Source organism: Diceros bicornis, chromosome 8 (assembly GCF_020826845.1).
Source record: "Diceros bicornis minor isolate mBicDic1 chromosome 8, mDicBic1.mat.cur, whole genome shotgun sequence".
Taxonomy (NCBI): domain Eukaryota; kingdom Metazoa; phylum Chordata; class Mammalia; order Perissodactyla; family Rhinocerotidae; genus Diceros; species Diceros bicornis.
This window is the reverse complement of record NC_080747.1, coordinates 13,105,277-13,130,481: the sequence shown is the minus strand read 5'-3', so window position 1 is coordinate 13,130,481 and position 25,205 is coordinate 13,105,277. Positions and strand designations below refer to the sequence as shown.

The 25,205-nt window shown below is 38.9% G+C and overlaps 1 protein-coding gene across 7 annotated transcripts in view; it reads left to right on the top strand.

Moving 5' to 3' along the window:
• Nucleotides 1-25,205, top strand: part of LDB2 (LIM domain binding 2) — a 357,873-nt gene that overhangs the window by 260,397 nt on the left and 72,271 nt on the right. For all 7 annotated transcript variants that reach the window (XM_058546783.1, XM_058546780.1, XM_058546781.1 and 4 more), the window contains exons 3-4: nucleotides 17,862-18,034; nucleotides 24,789-24,911. In XM_058546783.1, the coding sequence (XP_058402766.1) occupies nucleotides 17,862-18,034; nucleotides 24,789-24,911 (296 nt within the window). The remainder of the gene's footprint in view (nucleotides 1-17,861; nucleotides 18,035-24,788; nucleotides 24,912-25,205) is intronic.

The window sequence follows — 25,205 nt, the reverse complement described above, 5'->3', positions numbered from 1 at the left end:
TTCACTAGAGTCTTTTAATTCTAACAACTCAGAACTTCCTTCTTTCTTGTCTGATTTCTCTTGCCTACAACTTCCTCATAGGCTCATCCTTTTTCCTGGACCATATCTACCTGGTTTGGCTCCTAATCCCAGTCTACCTGGTCAGCCCTATCTTCCACTTGTTAGAGACCCAAAGTGATGAGCAAACACACTCATTAGTTGGCAACTGTACCAGGAACTGTTTTGAACATTCAAGGTGTAGAGGCAGTCAAGATAGATAAGGTCCCTTCCATTATGGAACTTTTGGACCACCAGGGGCTGGAGAGATGTAGCAGACAATTGCATCCCAATCCTGATAATTCTTCAGAAAGAAAGCAGTGCATCTGACATAGGTAAGATCCTCCTCTCATTGGCTGTAGATATTAAAATATGAGCTTAAAATCTTTTCAATAGTGTTTAAAGTGCTGATGAAATGGTTATTCATAATATTGTTATCTGCTATCCTGATTTTATTTTCTTTTTAAATTTTCTCTACTATTAACTTCTCTGGTAAAAGAAGGAAAAAAAAGAGTAAAACCTTTTCAAAGTTCTATGCAGCCAGAAAAAAAAAATCGAAGATATCCACCAGCAGCTTGCAAAAACAAGAGGGAGTTCTGGGGGTTATAAAACATATGCTTGACAACAGATATTACCCACCAGCGAGATATTGTTCATATCTCCCCAGCCTAAAATTGCACGAATGATCACCCTGGTTATCAATTCATACATGCTCACAATGGCCTGGTGGCTCCGGGAATTACCTTCCTGGATTGCTGCAAATCCCTCATCTCCAACAAATGCATCATGCAAAGTCCCCATTATAATGAACCTTGGGTAAAACTCAGAGCTCAATTTTATTTTAACTTGTTAAGTGGAGTGTGGGTAGTCTCAGAAATATAACAGTTTTGGAATCTTAGAAAAGAGACTTCACCTTTCAAATCTGTTTCCCACAATTATATCACTGTGTGGCCCCACCGCAGTCACAGTTGTCTGAAATTGAAGTATTTGTCCTCTCAGCAGAAGTGCCACCAGGAGAGGTTCCCACTTGGTGGTATCGAGTTCCCTTGATCAGGATCCGCGTCCTGGAGCCATCAGCAGGGTAAGCCTCGTGGGGCTTCTGTCAGGATAGAGGCAGCCAGCAGTTACCTAGTTGTGGGTAACAGTAAGTGGAAGTTTTTGCTTTTATTTTTGTTTTCTGAGAATCCCATCCATTCTCTTGGTAACACATTGTGGAGGAAATCTGTGATAACAGGTGGAGGTTATGAGACACTGCACCCCAGCTCTCCATGCCCTGATCATGCTCATCTCTATTCAACAGAGCAAAGTCCATAACATACCAACCACAATTCCATGTCACCTCACTCAATAACCACATGTGTTTGTGTACATGTGCACATTACATGTATACATATACAAACATGTATATACACAAATACACACCCACATACATACAGCCATACATATACAAATATATGGGGGAAGGCTATTATTGGGTGCTGGGTGCTCTGATAAGTCCTATGGATATAACTGTGAAACAAGACGGATACGGCATCTGTTATTGTAGAACCTACATACTAAGAGGATAGGACAATTCAAATAAAGCAGAGTGTCTCTGAATAGGTCTAGAGATTATCTACGTCCAAAGAACCTGGGATACTTGTTAAAAATTCCAGACCTCGGCCTCATCCTGGTCCTACTGAAACAGATGTTTTTGGGGGTTATGCCTGGGAATCTTTATCTTAACGTGCTCCCCAGCTGTAGTCTGTTCGAGAACCACTGTAATGTGGTAAATACCCTAACAGAGAAGTGTAGGTTGTCAGTGGAATTTGCGGGAGATACACATAACCAGCCTGGCCTATGGAAATTAGAGAAGGCACCCCGGAGGAAGTAGTTCCCAATTTGGGAGCTAAGGAAGAGAAGCAGTTATCCAGAAAAAATAAAAGAAGGAAGAAGGGTCAGAAAGAATGGCCAGCAGAGGAAAGCCAGAGAGTCTATGGGGAGATTTTTCAAAACATCCACCCTGAGTGATGAGGGACGCCAGCAAGTAGAGAACAATGTGGTGCTCCCTCCATTTGTAATGCTTCCAATTTAATAGAAGACAAGATTTTCCCTGGCATCTCGATAAGCTGCATACATAAGTTTCACTTCCTCTTCTTGTGTTTACTTCTTTCCAATAATGACAACACTATAGAAACCTGCATTGGTGTTTGCACATATTGCAAGATCCAGACCTCAGATTTGGAAACTTCCATGTGGTATACACTTAGGAACACTGAATCCCTGACTTTGTGCCAGGTGCTATGGCTGCCACCAGTGGAATGGATGACTTCATGTTTCCTGTACAGAACTAAGATGGTCCTGAGAGAGTGAAACTTCACAAACCTGCACACTGATGGTCCATCCCTCCACGGGATACTACCCGCTTCTTAATTTTATGTTTGTTCAGGACCCAGCTTACCGAGGTCAATTAAAGTCAGGAGGAGATGTCAACTTGATTTAGTAAAATTGGATTCTTTGTCTGCCTTGGGTTTATCTCCTTGGGCTGGGTTGTCATTTGAATTTTATGTTTTTGTCCTTATTTCTTCTGACCACTTTTTTCTTCCAGGAAGAGTTTTTCAGTGTTACACTTGCTCTATCTGTTTGCAAGGAAGGTGTTTGTTTCTATAAAGTGCCTGTCCCGTCTGATCTCCATCATCTTTATGGGCTTGCATTCTGTCACCGTGGCTCATGTCTGGCTGTGGTTTGTTATGTTTTGACAGGAGTTTGTTATAAAGCTGGAGATCACGTCTCTGGCTTTGCCTTTCAAACTTTCTTCTTTACGGTAGCCATAAACCCACGCTGCTAAAACGTTCCCTCTGAGGAGAGGGTGGAATTCTCATAACAAAAGCCTTGGGGGAAAGGAAAAAAGAGAGAAAGGGAGGAGGGGAGGCAGGGAGGAAGAATTTTGAAGAGATGTTATTAAAGTTGCAAGGTACATACCGGCAGTCATTCAAATGTAAACTGCAAAAAGAATACGCAGAGTTCCCAGAGATTTGAGAGAATCATGACAGACAGGCAGGAGAAATGGATCTAGATTACCCTGCCCTGCTGTATTTAATCTTCGGAATCTTGGACAAGTTGGGACTGCAGGCTAGTGAATGAAGCTAGTCCCAGGTTTTCTAGAAAGGGAGAAAATGTGTTGTGGGAACATACACTGCTTGCTCTGAATCCTCTACAGCAGCCATCTTGCAAGTTTGTTTATGAAAATGCTTCAAATTATCTTGTTCTTCTGTGTAGACAGTGGAATGTAGACAAGGTTTGGATGATGCTTGATGTGGTGTCTGTATTTCAACCTTTGTTCTTGCCTTCAGTAAGCAGTTATGGAGTACTTGCTGTATGCAAGGCCCTAGCTGTGCATCCCTAGCTGGTCCTGTTGAGCACTGTTGTGACCTGGGAGCTTGGCTAGACACTCAATGTAGTTTTTCTATTTCAGTTAATCCTCAAGGTCGTCTGGAAAGAAAGTAATATTATCCCCATGTAACTAGCATATGACCAACCACTTGGTACATAATACACGCATGTTGCAGATAAAAAGAACAAGTGGAGTGGCAGGGGTGGGATTTAGCCCTGTTTGTCTCATTCCACAACCCTTGTTTCTTACCTTACCCCACGCTGATTCTTCTCTAACCACCTAGTAAGTAAGAGAGAGGAAGAAGACAGCATCAGCTCCCTTTACGGAAAGTCCAGGGATATTTTTTTCTTGAACAGACAGCCCAGGTCTGCATCCCTGATTTTGTTGCCCTGGGAAATAGCAAAAGGCACCATCTCTGGTACAGGAGATGCGTCCAGATCCCAAGTGCAGCAGTCATGCATCTCCAACGTGGCACCGAGTCACAACCACCCAACAAGATTTCTCCTGGTGGCCTTGTCTCCCTGACCCACCAACTCCACTCACGTGTGGGTGCTTGGCCAAGGATTTCTGGGCCCTGGCCCATCTCCTCCCCCTTCTAGCACTGACTACCCTTTTCCTCACTGCCTCCCCCAACATTGAGATGATTCTCCTCCCAGCACCTCTGTTTGGGAATGTGTCTACTCTTCGCTCCTTCCTTCCATTTGCCCTCCATCTCCCTTCCTTCTCTTCTCTCTTTCTAGCTTTTATTGACTATGTATTGAGCACACACTCAATACCCAGGTATTTTCCATGTTACTTCATCCTTATGGCAAGCTAATAATAATAGTGATAAAATAATAAAATAACTATTATCAATGTCTTATTGTGCAGCAATGCAATGTTCAGCCATTCAATAAATACTTATTAAGTGTCTACTACACTTTCCACATTGCTCTCAGTTCTGAAAATATAGCCAGGAGCAAACAGACACAGTTCCTTCCTTCTCAGAGCTTGTATTCTTGTGAAGGAGCAGGTAATATACAATATAACATAACAGGAGTAGTAATCAATGTCATAAAGAAAAATTAATTAGGGCGTGGGGATAGAGTTTAGCTGGAAGTGAGAGCATTTCGTGGATGATTTTATGCGCTCTGCACAACATCCCTATGAGGCTGGCACTGTTCTCATCCTCATCTGAGAGATGAGAAACCTGAGGCCAGAGTGATTAAGTAACTTGCCCGAGGTCACACAGCTGCTGTGGGACAGAGGTGGAATTCAAGTCTTGGCAGGGTGCCTCCAGGTGCATGATCTTGACCCCATGGCCCACTCCTGGGGTAGGTCAGGCCTGGTGAGGCCTGGGAGGAGCAAAGCCACAAGGGTCCCTAGATCTTCTTATCAGTTCTTAGTGACAGAGGAGAAAGAGGGGATCCAGAGAGAGGCCAGAGCCAGGCCCATCTGGAGGAGAAAGAGGGGATCCAGAGAGAGGCCAGAGCCAGGCCCGTCTGGACGCAGCAGTCCTGCTCCCAGTCCCTGTGGGCCAGTAGATGTCTGGCTCTCCTCATCTCCCAATAAGAGGGTCACCTCTCCTCCTGGAGGCAACGGAGCACAGACAGAGTCCGGAAGTGTCATTTCATTTTGGGGAATGAGCCCCAGTGCCCTCATTGGAAGGAGATGAGGCAGCTTCAGGCGAGGGACTCTGAGATAGTGGTGGAAAGTGAGGGGGCTCTCTATGCTGTTTAACCCACGAGGGATGTTAGCAGGTGTGTGCAAGCTCTAGTAACCAGGTACCAAGGCTCACACACACCAGACCCATTCCAGAACCCACAGAAGGCCCAGAGGCTGCCTTCTCTTGCCTAAATCCTCAGGTTTTTCTGAAAATCTGCACATAGCAGGTCAGAGTCCAGCAGCTAGCACCCACGCAGTTTTATCAAACTTGCATGAGTGTCGTTGGGCTGTTAAGTCGTGCTGCCATAAAGCCCATGCAACATTTAATTCACTGTCGGGAGCTTTGTTCCTTTCCTTGTCTACACAATCTACAGGTCAGAAGCACAGCCCCTAGTGGACTTCTGTGGAATGTGAAGCTGACCCCCCTTTACTACTTCTCATTTCCAAGGATTTTTACTTCCCTGTAAAGTGCGCCTGGAATGCTGACTTGGCTTGCAAATTGTCTGTCTGTCTTTTTTTTTTTAAAGAAGTGTGCTTTTGTTTGGATGTTTGGAGTTTCGATGTTTATGAACAGTGCACACAGATACAACAAGGGAGAAGCCCCTTCAAACAAGGTGGTCTCAGATGGGATGCTTTTTTCACTTGCAAAACTCAAAATTAACTTTAATCCCAAGATGAATCTTTCAAAATGATCAGTCTCTAATCCTTAATTATTGGTAGAACATTCAGATATGAAACTTTCAGCTATGGTGCCCTAAAACCTTATTTTCTTCTTGTGGTTTTTGTGCCTCAGCTCTGAACTATGAAAGTGGCTTTATCTCTGTGTTAGAAACCCGCACGTATGCGTAACCAGTCGGAGGTTGGCAGACTGTCTGCATAGATGTGCCAAGTCTGCATTCATCCGTTTGCCAAACATCTTTTAAGTAGCTATTTACATCATGAATGTGCTGTGATACTGAAATGATCAAGAAATGTTCTCTGCCTTCAGGGAACTACAGTCACTGAAGAAAAGACAATAAAATTGACGATTACAATCTAGTGGGGTAAGTCGCATAGTCCGCATATATGGAGTGCTATGGGAGTAAGGACGTGCATGAAGTGCTTAGCAGAGTCAGGCTCTGTGCCAAGCACTTGACAGGCATGATGTTATCAATACTTGTAACTGCCCACTGAATTAGTGACTGTACCATTTGACAGGTTAAAAAACTGGGGTTTAAAGAGTGTAAGTCATTTGTTCAAGGTCACATCGTGAATAAATGGCACAGCCAGGATGTGAATTCAGAACTTCCACTGAAGGACATAATTTTACCATCACTTTGAGTACAGAAGAAAGAGGTGGAAAACTCGAAGGCAAAGGATGATGCTCAGCCAGAGGAGATGGTGCTGTAGCTAGAATTGAGGATGTGTAAGACTTGGGATGAAACAGAAGAGGTGGCACTAGGACACCCCAGGCAGAGGATGCTGCGTGAGCAAAGGTTTTGAGGAGTGCAGTCCATGGAAACACTAAGGAAGTGGGTGAGATTGAAACAGAGCTGAGAGAAGGGTGGTGGGGACAGCCAGTTTATTACTTTAATTCTACAAACCTTTCCTTTGACTTCAAAATCCACTTTAAAGGGTCATGTTTTATTAGCTTCTATTTTAGTGACCACTTAACACCTTAGAAGGAACGTCTTGTATAATATCCAGCCTTGGGGGACGGCCCAGTATTACCCATGGCTGCCTCTCTCCACAGAGAGGAAATCATCCCTCACACCACTCTTGGCATCGCTAATGCTTGCTGAGTCCTGGTTTTGATTAAGTTTGAAATCACACACATATGTCTGTTTCTCTGGCAACACTTCTCTAACGCAGTTGTATTGTGCTGATATTAAAACACGAAATTGAACAACTTGTGGTGTCCCCATGGGTTTGAGTTTGGGAAGGCTCAATAAATCATATTGAAATAATTTCATGAGAATTCGTGAAGTTGGCACCTTTGAAAAATCAAGGAATGGAATTTTCTCACTTCTCTAGTCTGGATCAGTTTTTTCCTTTAGCCAACTGAATGGGTGTTTGGGTAAAATAATTCCAGAAAACTGCAAACCATCTGAAAATGTCAAATGTGAATGATTCACTTGGAGCAATAACCACAAGAGCTGATGCCTGTAATTAATTACTTAATTTCATCATCTACATTTTTATGTAGATAAAACTTTGAGTACCTGAAGGCTGCTACTTTGTGAGGGACACACTGTGTGATCAAAATGGCAGAAAATGTAAAAGTTGACGATATTCAGTGCTGGTGAAGTTGTGGGTAGACATGTACTATCAGAGCTGGTGAGGGAGCAAATTGGTCACAGCACTCGGAGGGGTAATTACTGGTACCTAGTTAAATAAGATATATTTTTTCCTTTTTCAGTATCTACCCTGTTGGAAAAATTGAAAAGCAATCTATATGTCCCTCAACATGAGAATGCCTAATAACGTGTGAAACAGCAGTACTCTGAAATATGATGCAGTGATTAAAATCAGTGAATTAGCCTTAGAGTCCAAAAATGTATTATTGGGTGAAAAAAGATAAGTTCCATATAGATATATTTAGTAGGATACCTTTTACATAAAAGCAAAACAAAACAAAAGGCACTCAAAATATGTATTTTCAATGGGGACATATGTGTGAAGATAAATGTATAATTAAAAAATGAAGGCTATGTATACTGATAAAAAAGAAGACACGGGGGGGTGAAGGCACTGACATTGGTGGGTACAGGGTGGTCAGAGAAACTTTAGACTTATTAATTTTATTAGTAATAATTTTACTAATACAATGTATTACTGATACTGATGTATTACTTAGTAACTGTATTAGTTAACCCTAGCTGCTTAAACACATGAACATCTATATTTCAGTGGCTTAACACAATAGAAAGGTATTGTGTGCTGCAAAGTTCAAACGGGTTCTGCCGCTAGGTGGCAGCTCTCTTCCTGGTCGTAATTCGGGAACCCAGATTCCTCCCATCTCCTGGCTCCTTCATCCAAGGGGGGGGTCCATGGAGTCCACTGCTGGGTCTTCAGCATCTGCTGTCAGAGGTTGGGAAGACTCTGCCTATTTCACATAGAATGATTTTACTCATCATGTTTGGAAGTAGAATTTGTCTTCTTGATGTCTACTTGGTTGAAAAAAATGAAAACAACGGAAATGTCCATTGGACGTTGGTTACAGCTCCATCACATAGTGGCACCCAACTGAGAGGGCTTTTAGGAAGTGAGGTCTAGCTTTATGCCTAGGGAAAGAACTCAGATCTAGTCAACATGTAGTGAGTCTCTGTGACTGTAGTGTATTAATTTTTTGCACATGTATTACTTATGTAATTTAAAAATTAATAAAAATTAAATTCAGGCATAGAAATAAACCAACAATGGTTGATTAAAAACAACAAGCGTTCTACTTTATCCCACCCTGCCTGCAAGTAGCTATGCAGTTTTACTTCTCTGGCCATCAGGTTCTTCTGCTGTAAAATGAGGGTGTGGAATATAATCATGAATAACCCAACTACATTTATTAAATAATTGTTAGTATTTTGTATTATATTTTTATACATATATTAAGTGCTATTCATAATCACTAATCAGGAGCTAATCAGTATCACTACGAGTTGAATTCATTCCTACTTGAATAGGAGAAACATGCTAAGCATGTTTTTTTTCTAATGGTATTTTGGAAATACGGAACTAGCAAAGGATGCATTGTAAGATTTTCAGAAACCCATCGAGATTATAAAGTGCTACTGGGACTCACTGCACTAAACTTGAAGTCTTCTCTGGCTGTAGGATTCTAACTTAGGACATAAGATAGTGCCTCATGTAGAGCACTGCTTTCGTCGATGTTTGTTCAAGGAATGAATGAATTCACAAGTTGAATTTATGCAAAAACTTACACAAAAATGTGTGGGTATGTGTGCACGAGAGAGTAAAGTTTATACTAAGACTACAAAAATTATTCCATAATTGAAAGTATATTAATAGATAGCTTTCTAAAAGAAATTAGACAATCAACTCAATAGTAACTGAGAAGGCATTTGATCAAATTAAACATCCACTAGGATTAAAAAGAAAAAAATCATGAAAACAAGGATTAGAAGAATAATTTGTTTTTCTTTTCATAATAAGTAATATGATCTGATTTCAAATTAACATACAGTACTCCCCTTAGTCCTAGAGGCATTCCTTAAAAAAATCAAGGGAAAAAAAAGAAAGTCGACTATTGCCTTCATTATTTAATACTTTTTTCTGGAAACTATTATAATAATTGCAATAAGATGAGAAATTAATATATGAATATATTGGAAAGAAAGAAGGGAAAAAAAATTTTAATATTTGGGAATGATAGATTTTTTCACTTAGAAAATTCAAAAAATCTGCCCCAAAAATCTATTAAAATTAATAAGAGCATTCAGTTAAATGTCTGTGTTCCTAATAGAAATAATAAGGAAAAAAATTACATCAACCATTCAGCATAACTAAAATATTCAAAAATTATCTTAACAAGAAATGTTAGCTATCTATATATAGAAAACTACAGAATTATTTTGAGGTAGAAATAAAGACAAACAAATGGACAAACATTTCGTAGTTCTGAATGAGAAGATTGGGTATTTTAAAGATGTCAACTCCTTCTTAGTAAATTTAGTTTAATTTAAATCAACCTCCTCCCAATTTTTTTTTTTTTTGGAATTTGACAAAATTATCTTAGGATTCATCTTGAAGAATAAATAGAGTATAGTTATGAAAATGTTGAAATAAAAATAATACAGAAGGCAGAAATAAATCTACCAGGTGTAAACTACACGATAAAGTTTCAATAACTAAAAGAATATTGTACTGTCATAAGAAGAGAGGGAGAGAACTCTGTGTAATGAAATAGTTCATCCAGACAAGTTCCTCTAAGTTATAAATGTATAAGATCTGGTAAAGGCAGCAGCCCAAACCATGGGAAATGCACCATGTTCCCTAAAACATGCCGTTCTCTTGGCCTGGACCACTCTCTTCCCCCGACGCCCTGGCCTGATTGGTGTCTATTCATCTTTCAGCTTAGGTCTTTCTCTGACACCTTATTCCCTCCATTAGTAACTAGAGCATGGCCTGATTCTGGAAGTCAATAAAGGATTTCAATTTCGTATCTAAAGGGTGTTGATTCATGGTAAGAGGTCCAGCCATGGCTGTGGACCTCTCCTGCACAATGTTATCCACAATACCCTGGTTAAAGGGATAAAGGAATTTTGCCCATCATGAAAGGCACACATCTGAGAGAAATACTCTATGATATGGCTGACAGAATTAGGATCCAAAATTAACTGAATATGGCAAAGCACCAGTTGAACCAATGAGATGAAATGTGGCAGCCTTACATGTAAGTGCCTATAATTTGGAACCTGTAAATTTATTCATGGATTGCATTGACTCATTCAGCAAATATGTATCGAGTCCTTATTGTGAGTCAGGCAGTGGATAAACAGTGGAGAACAAGATGGAGCCGTGGCACACATCTCGCCTGTCCTTAATTAATGAGTTAATAGCTCTAAGAATTGCTTGATCAGAAGCTCCCTGAGAGCAGGATGGGGTCTGCCTTGGTCATTGTCGTTTCTGCAACACCTAGTACAACGTGGTGTGGCTGAAGTCTTAGTCAAATTATTAAAAATTTGGTAGGTAAAAAAATGGAAGAAAAAAAATGCCTGTTATATTTCTATCAGAAATTTTTGTGGAGTTGTGGGACCCTGTTGGCAGATGGATAATACATTTAAGAAGAACGAGTAGGTTCATCAGATCACATCATTGGCTCAAACCTTCCAATGCCATCTTATTGCACTAAGAATAAAATGCAGGCCCTTGCCATGGCCTAGAAAGCTCTACATAATCTGGCCCTGACTCCTTCTCTGAGCTCATCTGCCATCTCACTCTCCTTGACTGTACCCCTGCCACACTGCCTTCTTTCTGATACCGGGACACACCAAGCTCATTTAACCCAAATTCATTCCCGCCTTAGGGTTTCTGCCCTTGCTGGTCCTTGGGCCTAGACCTCTCCGCTCCCGGATCTTCACATGGTCCTGTTCAATCAGGAATCATCTCCATCATCACCTCCTCTCTGCAGCCTTCCAGGCTGGCCAGACTAAGCTAGCCTGTCTTCCCTCACCACCAAGTTTGTTCTCTGTCTCTCCACTTGTCTGCTCTTTGTCTCCAGCACCTACAACCATGCCAGGCCCATAGTACGTACTGAGTAAGCATATATTAAATGAATGAATCTTCTTATAGCGAAAGAGGTCATCAGAGAGAAGATATTAAGTCAAACTGCTTTTGTTGAGAAAAGAAGTAAATGGTATATTAGAATGAAAATGATGTCAATTTATGAAACTAAAGTTGTTTGACTGCTTTCCCTTCATGAAGACAAAGGAATCTGCCTTGAACCCATATCACTTCCATCAAAGTTTGAGCATGTTTTATTTCCATTGTTTTGGCTATTTGTAATGGTTATTTACCATAAATGAAATCACCAGTAGTATTTATTTCACTACTAGGAGCATCTCCATTTACATGTTAGCATAATGCATTCATTGATTTCTGAATACAGTTAAGTCTAAAGTTTAATGAATCTTTGTGTTATTATGTACCTCAGCAGTAGAATTTCCATTTGAATTTCTGGAGGACTGCAGCTTTAGAACAACTATATAAAACTACATAGATTCAGTTAACCAATTTATCAATTAGCATGTTTACAAAAATTTTTTAAAATCAGAATAATCAGTTATTTTATTATAATTATCTTCACCTAGTGAAACACACAAATGTGTGGTTATGATTTTCTCTTTCCAATGAGAAGAATCATTAGTTACATAATTGCCAAGTGTTAAGTGGTACTAATGCATTGTTAGTTACAAATCTTCTTCTAATTTCACATTTTAATCAGGGTTCTCAACCTCTTTCATTTTTTGAAGTGAATTGTCTTTCAAAGATAGAAATTACAGGTACTTAGAATAGTAAATGATAGTCCCAAATCAAAAGGTTTTAGCATTAGACAATGGTTTTTTAAAGGACTTGCAGAACTTTAGAGCACTTAAGATCTGAACACCAGAATTGCAGTTTGGCGAGGATATTTACCAAGAGCTTAGAATCACACCTAATAAACTATTAGAGAATTAGAGATTCTCAAGATAAAGATTATTTGCTACATTGATTTCCCTAAAAGTATTTGAGAATGCCTGTTTCACCACAACCTCACCAAGTTTATGTTTTAATCTTTTTATTATTATTTTAATTTGTACTTTGATTACTAGTTTGAACATTTTCCCATATGATTATTTTCTACTTGCAATTTCTTTCATGTGAATTACCTATAAACATTCTTAAGAGTTTAAGAAAAGTATTTCATTGTTATTAATAAAGATGAAATGCTCTGAAAGACAGATGCACAGTAGTTGATATCTTCTCAATGACTAAAAGTTCCCAACGTGTACCATTTGTTTCTAAGTGGGGAAAAGAATCAGCTAAGATCTAGAAGAATCCTGTGGATATCCTAACATCTACAAGTAACACTTATAAGAAAAGATAGAAGCTAGATCCTGCCTCCCCAGCTCCATCAGCCTACTGACTCGAATAGCAAGAACTTCTGGGGAGTGGGGGTCAGTGGTTGGGAACAAAACAGAACAACAACAAGAAACTTCCCAAGTGGGGCCGGCCCGGTGGCATAGTGGTTAAGTGCACGCGCTTCGCTGCAGCTGCCTGGGGTGTGCAGGTTCAGATCCCAGGTGTGCACCCATGCACCACTTGTCAAGCCATGCTGTGGCAGCATCCCATATAAAGTAGAGGAAGATGGGCACGGATGTTAGCCAAGGGCCAATCTTCCTCAGCAAAAAAAAAAAAAAAAAAAATCTAAAAATAAAAAGAAACTTCCCAAGAAACTGGAATTCAGAGCTCAACATCCAAATTCTGAGTAAATTTTTAGCTATTTTTGGACTAATCATGTTTACCTACAAGGTAGACATGATTTATACAACAGGCATTTTAGGCTTCTGAATAATTTAATCTGCGATTTCCTTTTCTCATTCACAAATACATAGATAAATAACATATACTATATTCCACACACCTAACATCACAGAAAATCTTCCTGTGCTATCTTCTCACCTTAATTCCCCTTCCCAACTTTTGGAGGCTTGATCTAAATGTGTTAGAAAAATAGAATCTCTTTTACAATCTACTATAGTCTTAATCTCTCTTCAAGAATATTTGAAAGATATAATCCTTTTCATGGGACCACAATGTAGCTTTAGCTATATCAATATTTAAATTATTTTTAACTCCAAGGATTAAAACAGAAATGTAAAGTCTAAGAGTATCATTTGAATGTGACCATATAAAATTTAAATAGATTCAGAATTTGTGTGGCTGATGAGTAAGGGGACCACTGAATCTAAATCTGAAATGTTCACTGATTTAAAGTCATTTATATTAGGCTGTGCAGTGTGGTTGCACGATTTACTAAATTAAAAAGACATTTTAATCTTCTCAGTGCTTCAAAAATAATAAAATTATACATTGAATTCAGGATTAGAAAAAACTGGCAAAGAGTTCAAAATCACATCCATTTTTGAACTTTGTCGATTATCACATTGTATTACAGGTATTTAGGTATTTGTTAACTCTCTTGTTAGAAATGAGTTTGAAAGACAGGGACAAAAATCTATCTTTGTGTTTCTAGCACCTTCCAAGGAGCTCTACACCTACTCTGGACTCAGTGAATGTTTATAGAAGACATCAGTGAACTATAAAGTGATTTCCTCAAGCACATGTGATTTTTTTTCCCAAGTATTTGTCCCATTCACTGCACATTGCCCATATATTGCTTAGAGTGTGTGTACGTGTGTGCTATGTTTTTTACTCTACTCTCTTGTGGAACAGAAGCACTTTGGCAAAGATAGTCTCTTTGGTTGGCAGAATAATGGCCCCCCAAAGATGTCCAGTGCTAATCCATGGTATTTGTGAATATGTTACCTTACAGGGCAAGAGGAACTTTGCAGATCTGATTAAGTTAAGGACTTTGAGAGGGAAATTATCGATTATCCTGGATTATTTGGGTGGGTTCAATGCAGTCACCAGGGTCCTTACAAGTGGAAGAGGGAGGCAGAAGAGGAAGTGAGAGTGACGCCGTGTGAAGGCTCCCTCTACCATTGCTGGCTTTGAAGATGGAGGAAGGGGCCACAGCCAAAGAATGCAGGCAGCCTCTAGACACTGGAAAAAGCCTGAAAACCAGTTCTTCCCTAGAGCCTCTAGAAAGGAACACAGCCCTACTGATGCCTTGGGTTTAGCCCAGCAAGACCCATGTCAGATTGTCGGAACTATAAGAAAATTAATAAATGAATAGAATTTAAGCCACTGCTTGTAGCAATTTCTTACAGCAGCAGTAGAAAACTAATACAGTCTCGGACACATCTTTTTATCCCCCTCAGCTTCTAACACAGGATGTTGCACAGAGAGATTCAGCTGTGTCCTGCAGTTGATCATTCTCTTCACTTCCTCTTTATTTTACGTCAGTGTTTGCTACCCCATTCCCTTATCAGGAACAGGACAGCATTAATCAGGATTCCTCCGTTTGCAAATGACAGAAAGCTAACACAAACCCATTTAAGCAAAAAAAAAAAAAAAAGAAGAAGAAGAGGGGCAGGCTCATCTCACTTAAGTGGGACCTCCAAGGACTGGAGGTGGCTTCAGTCCCGGCTGAGAGGAGGGCCCAATCAGTCCCCAAGACTCTCTGTCTCTCTGATCTGCTTTCCTCTGTAGGCGGGCTTCTGTAGTTCGTGATTCACATGTTTTTAATGGCAAAACTGACCTTTTCCTTTCAGGGAAGGATTCTAAGTTGCCCGTCTTTGTAGCCTACGGGGGGTTGAATGGGTGTTATGATTATTCACTGCTACCTTTAAAAATGCCCCAAAACTTGTTGGCTTAAAATACAAACATTTCTTTTATTTACCCATGATTCTGCAATTTCGGCAAAGCATATGGGGACAGCTTATCTCTGCTTCATCCGACACCAGCTTAAGGCAGCTCAGTTGGAGCTCAAGGATTCACTTCCAAGATGGCCTAGTCCACACGAGCCGGTGCTGGCTCTTGGCTGGAAGCTCAGCTGAGGTGGGTGGCTGGAAGACGCTGTTCCCCTTCACGTGACTGCTCCACACGGTTAGGTTGGGCGTCTCGCCACAGTATGGCAGTCTTAGAGTAGTTGGACTTTGTACATAGCAACTGACTTCCCCCAATCACAAAGTGGAAGCTTCTAGGCCTTAAACTTTAGCTCAAAACTGATACAAGGTCATTTGTGCCACATTCTATCAATATATTTACTACATAGTTTGTACATTTTCTGAGTTGGAGAGGTCGTTAAAATTTTAGGTTTAAAATTAAGAAATCTCAAACTTTTTTCCCATTCAATTTTTCTTATACTATGAATGAAAATGATGATAATATATAGCAAACACTACCACAAAGGAATTAAATTGTACAGGATTCATGAGGAATAAACCGTAATGTGGCTAATCCAGTGGTGTTTATTTGCAGTAAACTTTTTAATGTGACAATTCCTTGGATATTGTAGTGAAATATTTTCACTCTATGTCTACATTTTTATGGTTTGTATTTATTCTCCACAGTACAGATCTCAAAATGTCAAATTAGTAGAGCTGTTTTACAATAGTTTTAAGTTAGACTATTTGAAATGTATTAAATTAACTTTATCTGTTTAGCAAAGTACAGTAAGGTTTTTTGCATTAACAAAGTTTTCTTTATGATGTAAGTCATGTATATGTTTAAGGATATGGTGGACTCAAATTACACTTATTTGAATTTTATATTTAGTGAATGAACATGCATTGTTGGGGATTAGGGAGTATTAGGAAATGTATGAATAAGGATTATTTAATATGGAATTGCCAAAGATCCTGGAATACTTTGAACACACTTGTTGATTGATTTTACTGACATAAATATGAACCAATAACAACTATATAAATTATTCAGAGACTAGTCATCCATGTCGAGATTCTTTAGAGGTCGCTTCAGAAAACAGTTTGGCAGGGTCTTCTTTTTATAGTTATTTTTTTCCAAATCCATGTACAAAAGTGATATAGAGCCATACGGAATGGATTAACACTGATTCTTTTAAAATGAAATTAAATATTTTAAAACATTCAAGTGAAGATTGCACGATCTTTCTCACTAAAGCTCTCTTTGGTAATTTATTTATCTTAAACATTATTTTTGTCTGGAGGCATTAAATAGTGAATGTAAGAGATTTATTAAAAACTCTGGATCGCTTGAGAGTGCTTTAGTACTTTGCTTCAAAATCTGCACATAGGCAAAATTCCTGATATTATGAGTTGGGATTTTCACTGTAAGAGGATTTAAAATCTCTGCTAAAGCAAGGCCTTGTTAGCTGTTTCTAAGCGTCATATATCAGAGACCCAGCTACTTACCAATAGCTCCAACTAAAATAGGGCAGGACAGGACACATGGAATGAGAGAGACCAATTTAGATCAAGTGGAAGGTATCAAGTTCTCTTAAAATGGGCCTTTTATTCTAGAAAGATATCTTATCCAGCTCCAGAAGCAGAAGGAATAATCAGCATTTACATAGGTATGGATATCTTTGTATGTGCAGATGCAGATCACTTTTTAAAGACTTCCATTAGTTAAAGCAGTGTGAGCCACAGTGTTGGAAAGAGTGGGTGTTTCAGGGTTTGCAAATTTGAAGTTAGGGACCCCAATTTGACACTCATGAATTGTATGACTTTGAAGGATTCCTAATAACCTCTTTTTTTTCATAATAACCTTTTTGGGTCTCAGTCCCCTACACTCTTGGGGTTGTATAAAAGATCCAATGAGAGAATGCCAAAATACTTCACACACTACAAAGCAACACATTATTAAAATTTATATTATTATGATTACTATTACTACTGATAAAACATGATTGGATAATTGACCTGTAAACAATCCGTTGAAAAATCCAGGTGGGCTGAATGTGTTTTATTTTTTGAAAATAATTCTCATTTAGAGAATATACATGAGGTCCAAAGTAGTCAGTGCGTTTGTTTTCATTATTTTTAAAGTACTTTGTTGTTAATTCCATCAAGTCGATTCCAACTCCTAGTGACTCCGTGCACAACAGAGCAGAACCCTGCCGGGTCTTTTTGCTCCCTTCCTTCACCTTCTGGCACTATAGCATTCAATGCTCTGCTGCTATTCATAGGGTTTTCATGGCCAATTTTTTTCAGAAGTGGGTGGCCAGGTCCTTCTTCCTTGTCTGTCTTAGTCTGGAGGCTCCACTGAAATCTGTCCACCATGGGTGACCCTGCTGGTATTTGACATACTGGTGGCGTAGCTTTCAGCATCACAGCAACACGCAGCTGCCACACTGTGACAACCGACAGACGGGTGGTGTGGTTCCCTGACTGGGAAATGAACCCAGGCCTTGGCAGTGAGAGCGCCCAATCTTAACCACTAGACCACCAGGGCTGACTTTTATAGTCTAACCCTTACATTATTGACTTTCAATGAACACAAAATCTGGACAGATGACTGTACAAATTTTTCTTGAATAGTTGGGGATTTTATTTTATTAACTGTAACCTAGAAGAGTCACGGCTGTTTATAAAGAGAAATTTGCCTCCTGGTATGGTTTCCTGAGATGGTTTGTATCCAGTTGGAGGTCTGGTGATGGTGTGGGGCATGTGGAACAAGTCAGATATTTTTATTAATTTTGTGTTTTTCTGTGTTTCTCTCCCAGCTATCGGCAGGACCCTCATCCCTCGTTACTTTAGCACTGTGTTTGAAGGAGGGGTGACCGACCTGTATTACATTCTCAAACACTCGAAAGAGTCATACCACAACTCATCCATCACGGTGGACTGCGACCAGTGTGCCATGGTCACCCAGCACGGGAAGCCCATGTTTACCAAGGTACAGGGTGGGCTCAGCAACATGGCTTGTTCTTCTCTGGGTGTACTGCAGGATAATTATTAAGGTTTTCTTCTGGAACTTTGAGCTGATTTATCTCATGTTAGCCACTTTGAGCTCTGTGAGATGAACTTTTTTGTTTGTGACGTGGCTAGACTCTTGGTGAGCATTGTTCTAAGGTGTGTGTACGTGATATGGAGCACAAGGAAATCAAACACGGTAGAGCCTTAAAACTAAGAGGAGGAGAGGTTAGGCTGCCTGTTAAACTCAGATTGCTACATTAGAATTTTAGTTTTTATACAAAAGGTCTTCTAGAGCTAAAGGAATATTCTCCCATTGCTATGTGGGCAGTATTTGTGTTTTGCTATTAAAATTAAACACTTTTTAAAGCTAAATGCAAATGTTAACAAACAGGGAAAAAAATCAGCTAAAAATCAATACAACTCAACTAGTTAATAATCTTTAAGGAACATAAAAATATAAATGAAATAAAGGAATTCAGAGTTTAAAGGTTGTTTCCCCAAATTCTAAGAAGTTCTATGATTGGTTAGTCGGCAAATGAGCACAGTAGAGGCAGAAGTTGGTTATTAAAGAGAAAATGAGAAACGTAGGGGAAGGAAGGATGGGTGGAGGAGTAGGTCATACAATCTTTGAGGCAGGATTCAATGTCCTATGAAGGATGTGAGATGAAGGAGAGAACAGATAGAGGATCAACTCCATCTTCTGTACATTCTACACCTATGATCCTTCCCATACACAAACAATTAACATAGGGAGCATTCCCTCTGGGCATAGACCTTTCTGGAACGCTACGTACAATCCCTTTACATCTTCTCCCAAGTAGGAAAATTAGTAAGAACAGATATTTAGTCATAGACTCCGGCAAACTAAGACTCAATGTGAAATTAATTTGTAATATTAATGATAGCAGCTATCTCTTTTAGTTGAAAACATAAACGACAACCCTCTCTCTATAGTTAAGACAAGTAGAATTACTAGTGCTAACTGCAAAAGCCAAAATTATAAAACTGAATATGTTTGTTACTTAAGCACAATTTTGCTGAAAGAATAAAAATAAAATGTTTATTATTTAAAGTATTCTTTGGTTTTTTTAGTGCAGTTTAATCTTTCCGGTGCCCACGATGGTATAGAAAACCAAAGGCAAATGAAATGATTATAAAATGCAAAAGTAAATCATCAAATGCCATTGGTTTTGTGGAATCTTGATTTTGTCAAAGATATTTTAAATGTGGAACAGGAGTTGGGTTTTTCTCTTTCCTCCTTTTTAGCAGTTGAGCAGAGAGGAAGGTTGTCATTCAGGGGCAAAGAAGATTCCCAGAGGATGCAGAAGTCCATGCTGGGAAGAATTTTGCTTTGTGAAAGGGAATGATCACCTGGATTTCGGTTGGATCCGTCCATGCCTCACTTCATTTTGGAGACACAAAACATTTACATAATCTTGTGGATCAGATGGATAATAAAACCCATTTCGAGTGTTACAAAGTCTGAGCACTTCAGAGAAAGCATTTCTCTGCTGCTTCATTATCATTTTTTTGTCTAGGCTTAGTGTTCCTTTTAGATAATTGAAGAAAAACATATCAATTCCTTATGCTTTAAGGGAAAAAAATCCATAGTAATTAAATAAAACTTAGCCATAATGAAGGAGCTACTTCCAATGCCTGTAGCCACTGAAAATAAAAATGCATCTTGTAGTAGTTCTTTTACATATTTCCTCGATTTCTTTCTTTCTCAGGCCAAAACTTTTGATAAATGAGTAGAGTCAGTTGCTCTGAAGATATAGTGCTGTACATTCAGGACTGGTTTTATATCAAAACGAATCCCATTCGTCTGATGAATTGATAAAGTACTTCTTTCATTGAAATCCAGACACTGAGGCTCTCCTCTGCAGCATTCTTCCTCATCCCGGAATTCTCCCCTCTCTGACGGCTGAGTGGTTTGTTCAGACGTCCAGGGCGCCCACCAGGAGGACCTGAGCCTTCGCCTGAACTCAGCTCTCTCAGCCTCAAGCTTCAATTATTTAGATCACCCATCTGACTCTACTCCCCAGCAATGCATTTGCCAACTCTTGTAATGAATATTTCCATATTGTGATGAAAAATATCACTTTCTGGGAAATGTAACTTAGCTGTGTGGACTTAGTCCAGATGCTAATTATGCACATTTATTTTTAGAAAATTCTAAAGGATTCATTTTTTTTCTCGTTGGTGATTATTATACTACCCAAAGAATCTTTCTGATTTTTCTTTTGTTCTCATATTAATTAAAAATAACTCATCTTCATGGAACAAAATAATATGACTATTTAGTATAAAACAGTGGGCTAATGACCTTTCAGTATCACAAAGAAAAACAGTTTGGAAACGGATGCTTTATTTTTAAAGGGGAGTCTGCTATTAGCCCATGGCATTACTTAGCACATTGTGTGTAGGCAGTATCACATTGCTCTAATTTAGACTATCAATAAACTCTAATTCCCCAAATAGCATTTGACCCAGTGGTTCTGAGTTGCTTTTATGAAAATTTGGTCAACTGGTGAATCAAAAATCAGCTGCAGTCCTAATCAACAGTAATATTTAATATTCCTCAGGAGTATAGTGCACATTTTGCAATTTCCTGATCCTAGGAACATTATAGATTATGGATAAATATGTAATTAGAATTTTAAAACACATTTTATGAAGCCTTTCTTTTCTGTATTCAATTTCAAATCAAATTGAAAACAAGGCTTAATAATCAGAAGAGCAATCATCAAGGTTTTCAGCATTAACGACCCTCGAATTATATTTGAGGGGAGTGAATCCTGGCAGATGCTGAGAGGAGCCCTCTCTGGGGTACATGTTGGGTTACTTTGAGGTTTTACAAACTGGAACAATAATTACAGCCATTACTGGACACCTTATCACTTCCATAAACACAGACATATTTTTTCTGGTCTTAATTATTTATTATGAATTATTTACTACTATAGAAAAGTACCGTGGAAGTGCACCCACCAGTTTTCCTATATGAATACTCCTTCATGTCCGTGACAGTTAGTTCATTCTTTCCTTGGCCTGTATACACGTTATACTCCAAGATTTATACGTTGCTACTCTTATCCCGACTCTAAATGAATTATTATAATATCAAGGATGGTATTGCTCTAATGTAAGTGTGTGTGCATATATATATATGCATTTACATGTGAAGTATTTCCAAGTAAAATACAACTAGCTTTACGCAGCTGTTAACTCAAAAGCTTACTATTCCATGCATGCTGTTCCAAGCATAAAGACCAGAAAAATGAAATAAACACTCCCACCTAAAAAGCACATTTTATTTCATAAAAGCTATATAAGAATCATTGTATTATACAACTACATGGTCCATATTGCTTTACTATTAGTCAAAGAAAGAAAAGGGTTAAAAAGCTACCGGTTAGTTTGAGAAATGTTCTTTTTTAGTTCTCTTGTTCCTGGCCTAGTCTCAAGCTAGCACGTGATCCGCTGAATGCCTGCCAGCCTCTTTCTTGTTGATCCTCCGGAGACCATCTGTGCTGGGGGCATTGATTAGAGTGTGTCTGCTGGGATTACATCTTTTCTGTTGCCATGCCAACTAATCAGCTGATTTTGGTTACCACAGAAACAAAATGTCAGAGCTCACAGTACGGTAACATGAATTCAGCACAACAGAAAATGTTTTCTTAATTGGGGACCCTTTTGATTTTGGATTCCAAGTGAAAGGCAGCCTTAAAAAAAAAGGCCAACTTTAGATAAAAGTGACATTAATTGTATTGATTAAGAGGAATGCACAGAATTTTTCTGAAAAGAGAAAACATTAATTCCCCATTATAAGCTATGCCTGTTTTTTACCATATCCAAACAAAGAATATACATATTTTTTCTTAAGCACCTCTATTCCATTTGCTGATTGTTGCATATAAAATAAATCACAAAGCCTTCAGTGTCCTTTAACTTCCGTGATGGGTGCAGGAGGCAGAGAGTCTGCCTAGAGCTTCTGAGGAGGCTCTGAGTATAATTACTTGGGGAAGACCAGCGGTGACCAAATTCTCCTCCATCCTTTCATTCAAGGAAGTCATTTAATTTTCCTTAAAGAAAACACCCAACACAGTCAACTCAGATTCAATTCTAAGGATTCCTTTCTTGCATATGATATGCCCTGGATAAAGCTGATTTCTTGGTTTTGAGAGAGATAGGAGGAGTCCAAGGCTTGTTGCAATTTTCACTTTTGTAGGCCTATGACAATTTGACTGCAAGAGGGTCCTCAACTGGTTTACTAGATCATAGTAAACAAAGAATACAATTTAACTTGACCTTACAGATGCTCCAGTTGAGTAATTCATCAGAAGGAATATATCCATGCCTTTCCATTATGAAATTCTATTCCAGTCGAAGTAAACTTGAATCTCCATCTGCCCTGGGTTTGTGGTTCATAAACACAAAACAAATAGCTTAGATAACAAAAAAAATGACATTTAACTGGGCTAATATTTGTTTAAGCATCCAATAATCCCCTTTCTTTAAGGAAAAAAAAAGGATGATAGTGTCCAAGCATCCCTGTCTTGCATTGTCAAGACCTTTCGCTGTCACTGGCTGGCTGTAGTTACCTCCCTTTTGTGAAAGCCTTCACTGCAGGTGGCTTCTGTCATGCTAACACCGCAGAGGGAATTAGGGGGCTTAATCTCCATGCAACTCTTTTGAAAACCTTGGTAAATTAATTCCAAGTCTGACGATGCTCTAGAGGAGTTGTTTGGGGACACTGAAGACTTCCCCCATTTCAATGTGCTCAACTCTCGTGGCTAAGATGCCAGAAACAAGGCTCCGAAGACCACTCAACTGAGGAGTTTTGGAGCAAGGTGCCCAAATACCTGAAATTACCCATGGATTCTGCTAATAGGATTTGAGTAGAGGTCTTCACCCAGATTATTAATAATTATCTTGTAGTGCTTCTGAGATCTTTGATAAAATGAAAATGGCACACATTAATAGCATCTTTCTTAAGTAGTGCCATATCAACACATTACTAATTCTCATGTGCTGATATTTGTGGCTTGTTTAAAGAAAATATTATCTTAGAGTGAATAGAAATCATCTAACCCAGTGGCTAGGACATAGTTGGAACTCAATAAATAGTGGCCTTTTGTATTAAATTCCCAAAGAGGAAAATTAATATTTCATAAAGGGTTGATAGAAATTGCTAATTAACTTCATGGACTATAGTTTTAGAAATGATCGTATCCCCTATTGATTTAATTTATGTTATTTATGTTTTCTCAAAAAATTATGTAGTGTCGTGACTTTCAAAGTCTTGCACGTTTGTGTTTATCATAGGAAATCTCTCTCCAAAAAGGTTTGATCAGAAGCCCAATATATTAAAACAGATAAAACTGAAGATGCTCTGGTTGAATCGAGAAAATGAGTGGGGATCTAGAGTCCAGGTGGAGGCTAAGCTCTTCCCAGCAGAGCCCTAAGACACCCTTCATGAACCCTTAGGTCTCAGATAGCACAGTATGACAACCACTGGTCTAGGGTTCTGTGTTCTTTGGTTGCATTTTTTTTTGTCATTAGTCCTGTCATTTATTGTCATCCTACTGTGTGCCAGGTGCAATACTAGGCAATCTACGTACACAATTTCATTTAATGTATTTTCCCAGAAACCCTACATAAGGATATTATTATCCTCATTTGGAACTTAGGTAATTTATTTGATTTTCCTAAAGTTCCAACATGAGTAGAGTCAGAATTCAAATCTGGAGCTTTCTGATGCCAAAGCCTCCATCCACTGTTTTGCACTGCTTCTCTAAGGCAAACGTGGACTGAATAATGAGTTATAATTATTAAACTGGACCAATATACTACCAACACTTCCTTTCTTGTAGTTGAAATAGGCTCAATGGTGTGAAATTGCCCAGCATTTTCCACCATTTCAAAGTCATTAACAGTGAAAGGAAAGGTAAATAAAATAGGAACTACATGCTAAAAATGATCTGAATATCAAAAGAGGATAAAAATGCTACCCTATCACTGATGACTCTATCAAAGAAGAGAGCCTCAGAAATTCTATTATTTTTTATTAATAGATATTTTTCTTAGAAAGATAAATTTGTCCCTACCCGCCAAAGGCTGGCCCTTTACGCAAGCGGAATTTGTCATGGCTGATATGATGTGATTCAAGGAATACACTCTAAATGTGCCTCTATTTTCCACATGTTAATAACTGGTATCTGTGGCCTCAGGTTAAGCGTTGCCCTCTAGAACTTCTCTTTGGAAATGAAAACTTCCTCTGGTTGGGTAACCTTATAGTAACTCACACATAAGCATGAATAATGTTAGTAGATACTTTCTCCCAGAGTAGGATTACCAAGATTAAAGTCAGAGCCCAACCTCCTATGGTACAAAGATGATGAAATTGGGGGAAAAAAGAGGTGAGAGAGCGCCATTTTGGGGGTACATACCGTGGGCCAGGAGTTTTTGGCATAATATCACTATAAGATGGCTTTTGTCCTCATATTTATAAACAGAGTTTCGGTAGTAACTAGTCGAGTTACTAATAGCTCATGGCTAGTAAGCAGCTGTGCTGTCTTTTGAACTCATTGATTCTAGAGCTTACACTTGTCAAGATCCTAGGCCGTCCAAGGATAGTCAGGGAGACCACGCTGCTGTGGCTGACGTGTGAGTTACAAAATGCGGCGTTCACAAAGTACATAACAAATGAGTGTGTTGTTTGTCACTTCCAGGTGTGTACAGAAGGCAGACTGATCTTGGAGTTCACCTTTGATGATCTCATGAGAATAAAAACATGGCACTTTACAATTAGACAATACAGAGAGTTAGTCCCAAGAAGCATTCTAGCCATGCATGTAAGTAATTCAATTTCTGTCTCATTTCTTTCCTGTTATCCTCTCATTTCATTCAAGGAGGAAAAGCTCAGTTCTCTCTCTATGAAAGAACTCCAGCAGTCTTCACACTGTAGGGAATTAACTCTAAATTTTGAGTTTTTCCCTCAACCGTTTTAATCCACAGGTCTTTTTCCCTCCTTTGTTTCTCAGTTTGGTGCATTGTGAGACTTTTTTTGAGACTTTATTATTTTAAACTCTAAATTGAGGTTACCTCAATAAACAGTTTGTACTTTTCTTAAATTCCATTCAGTCATT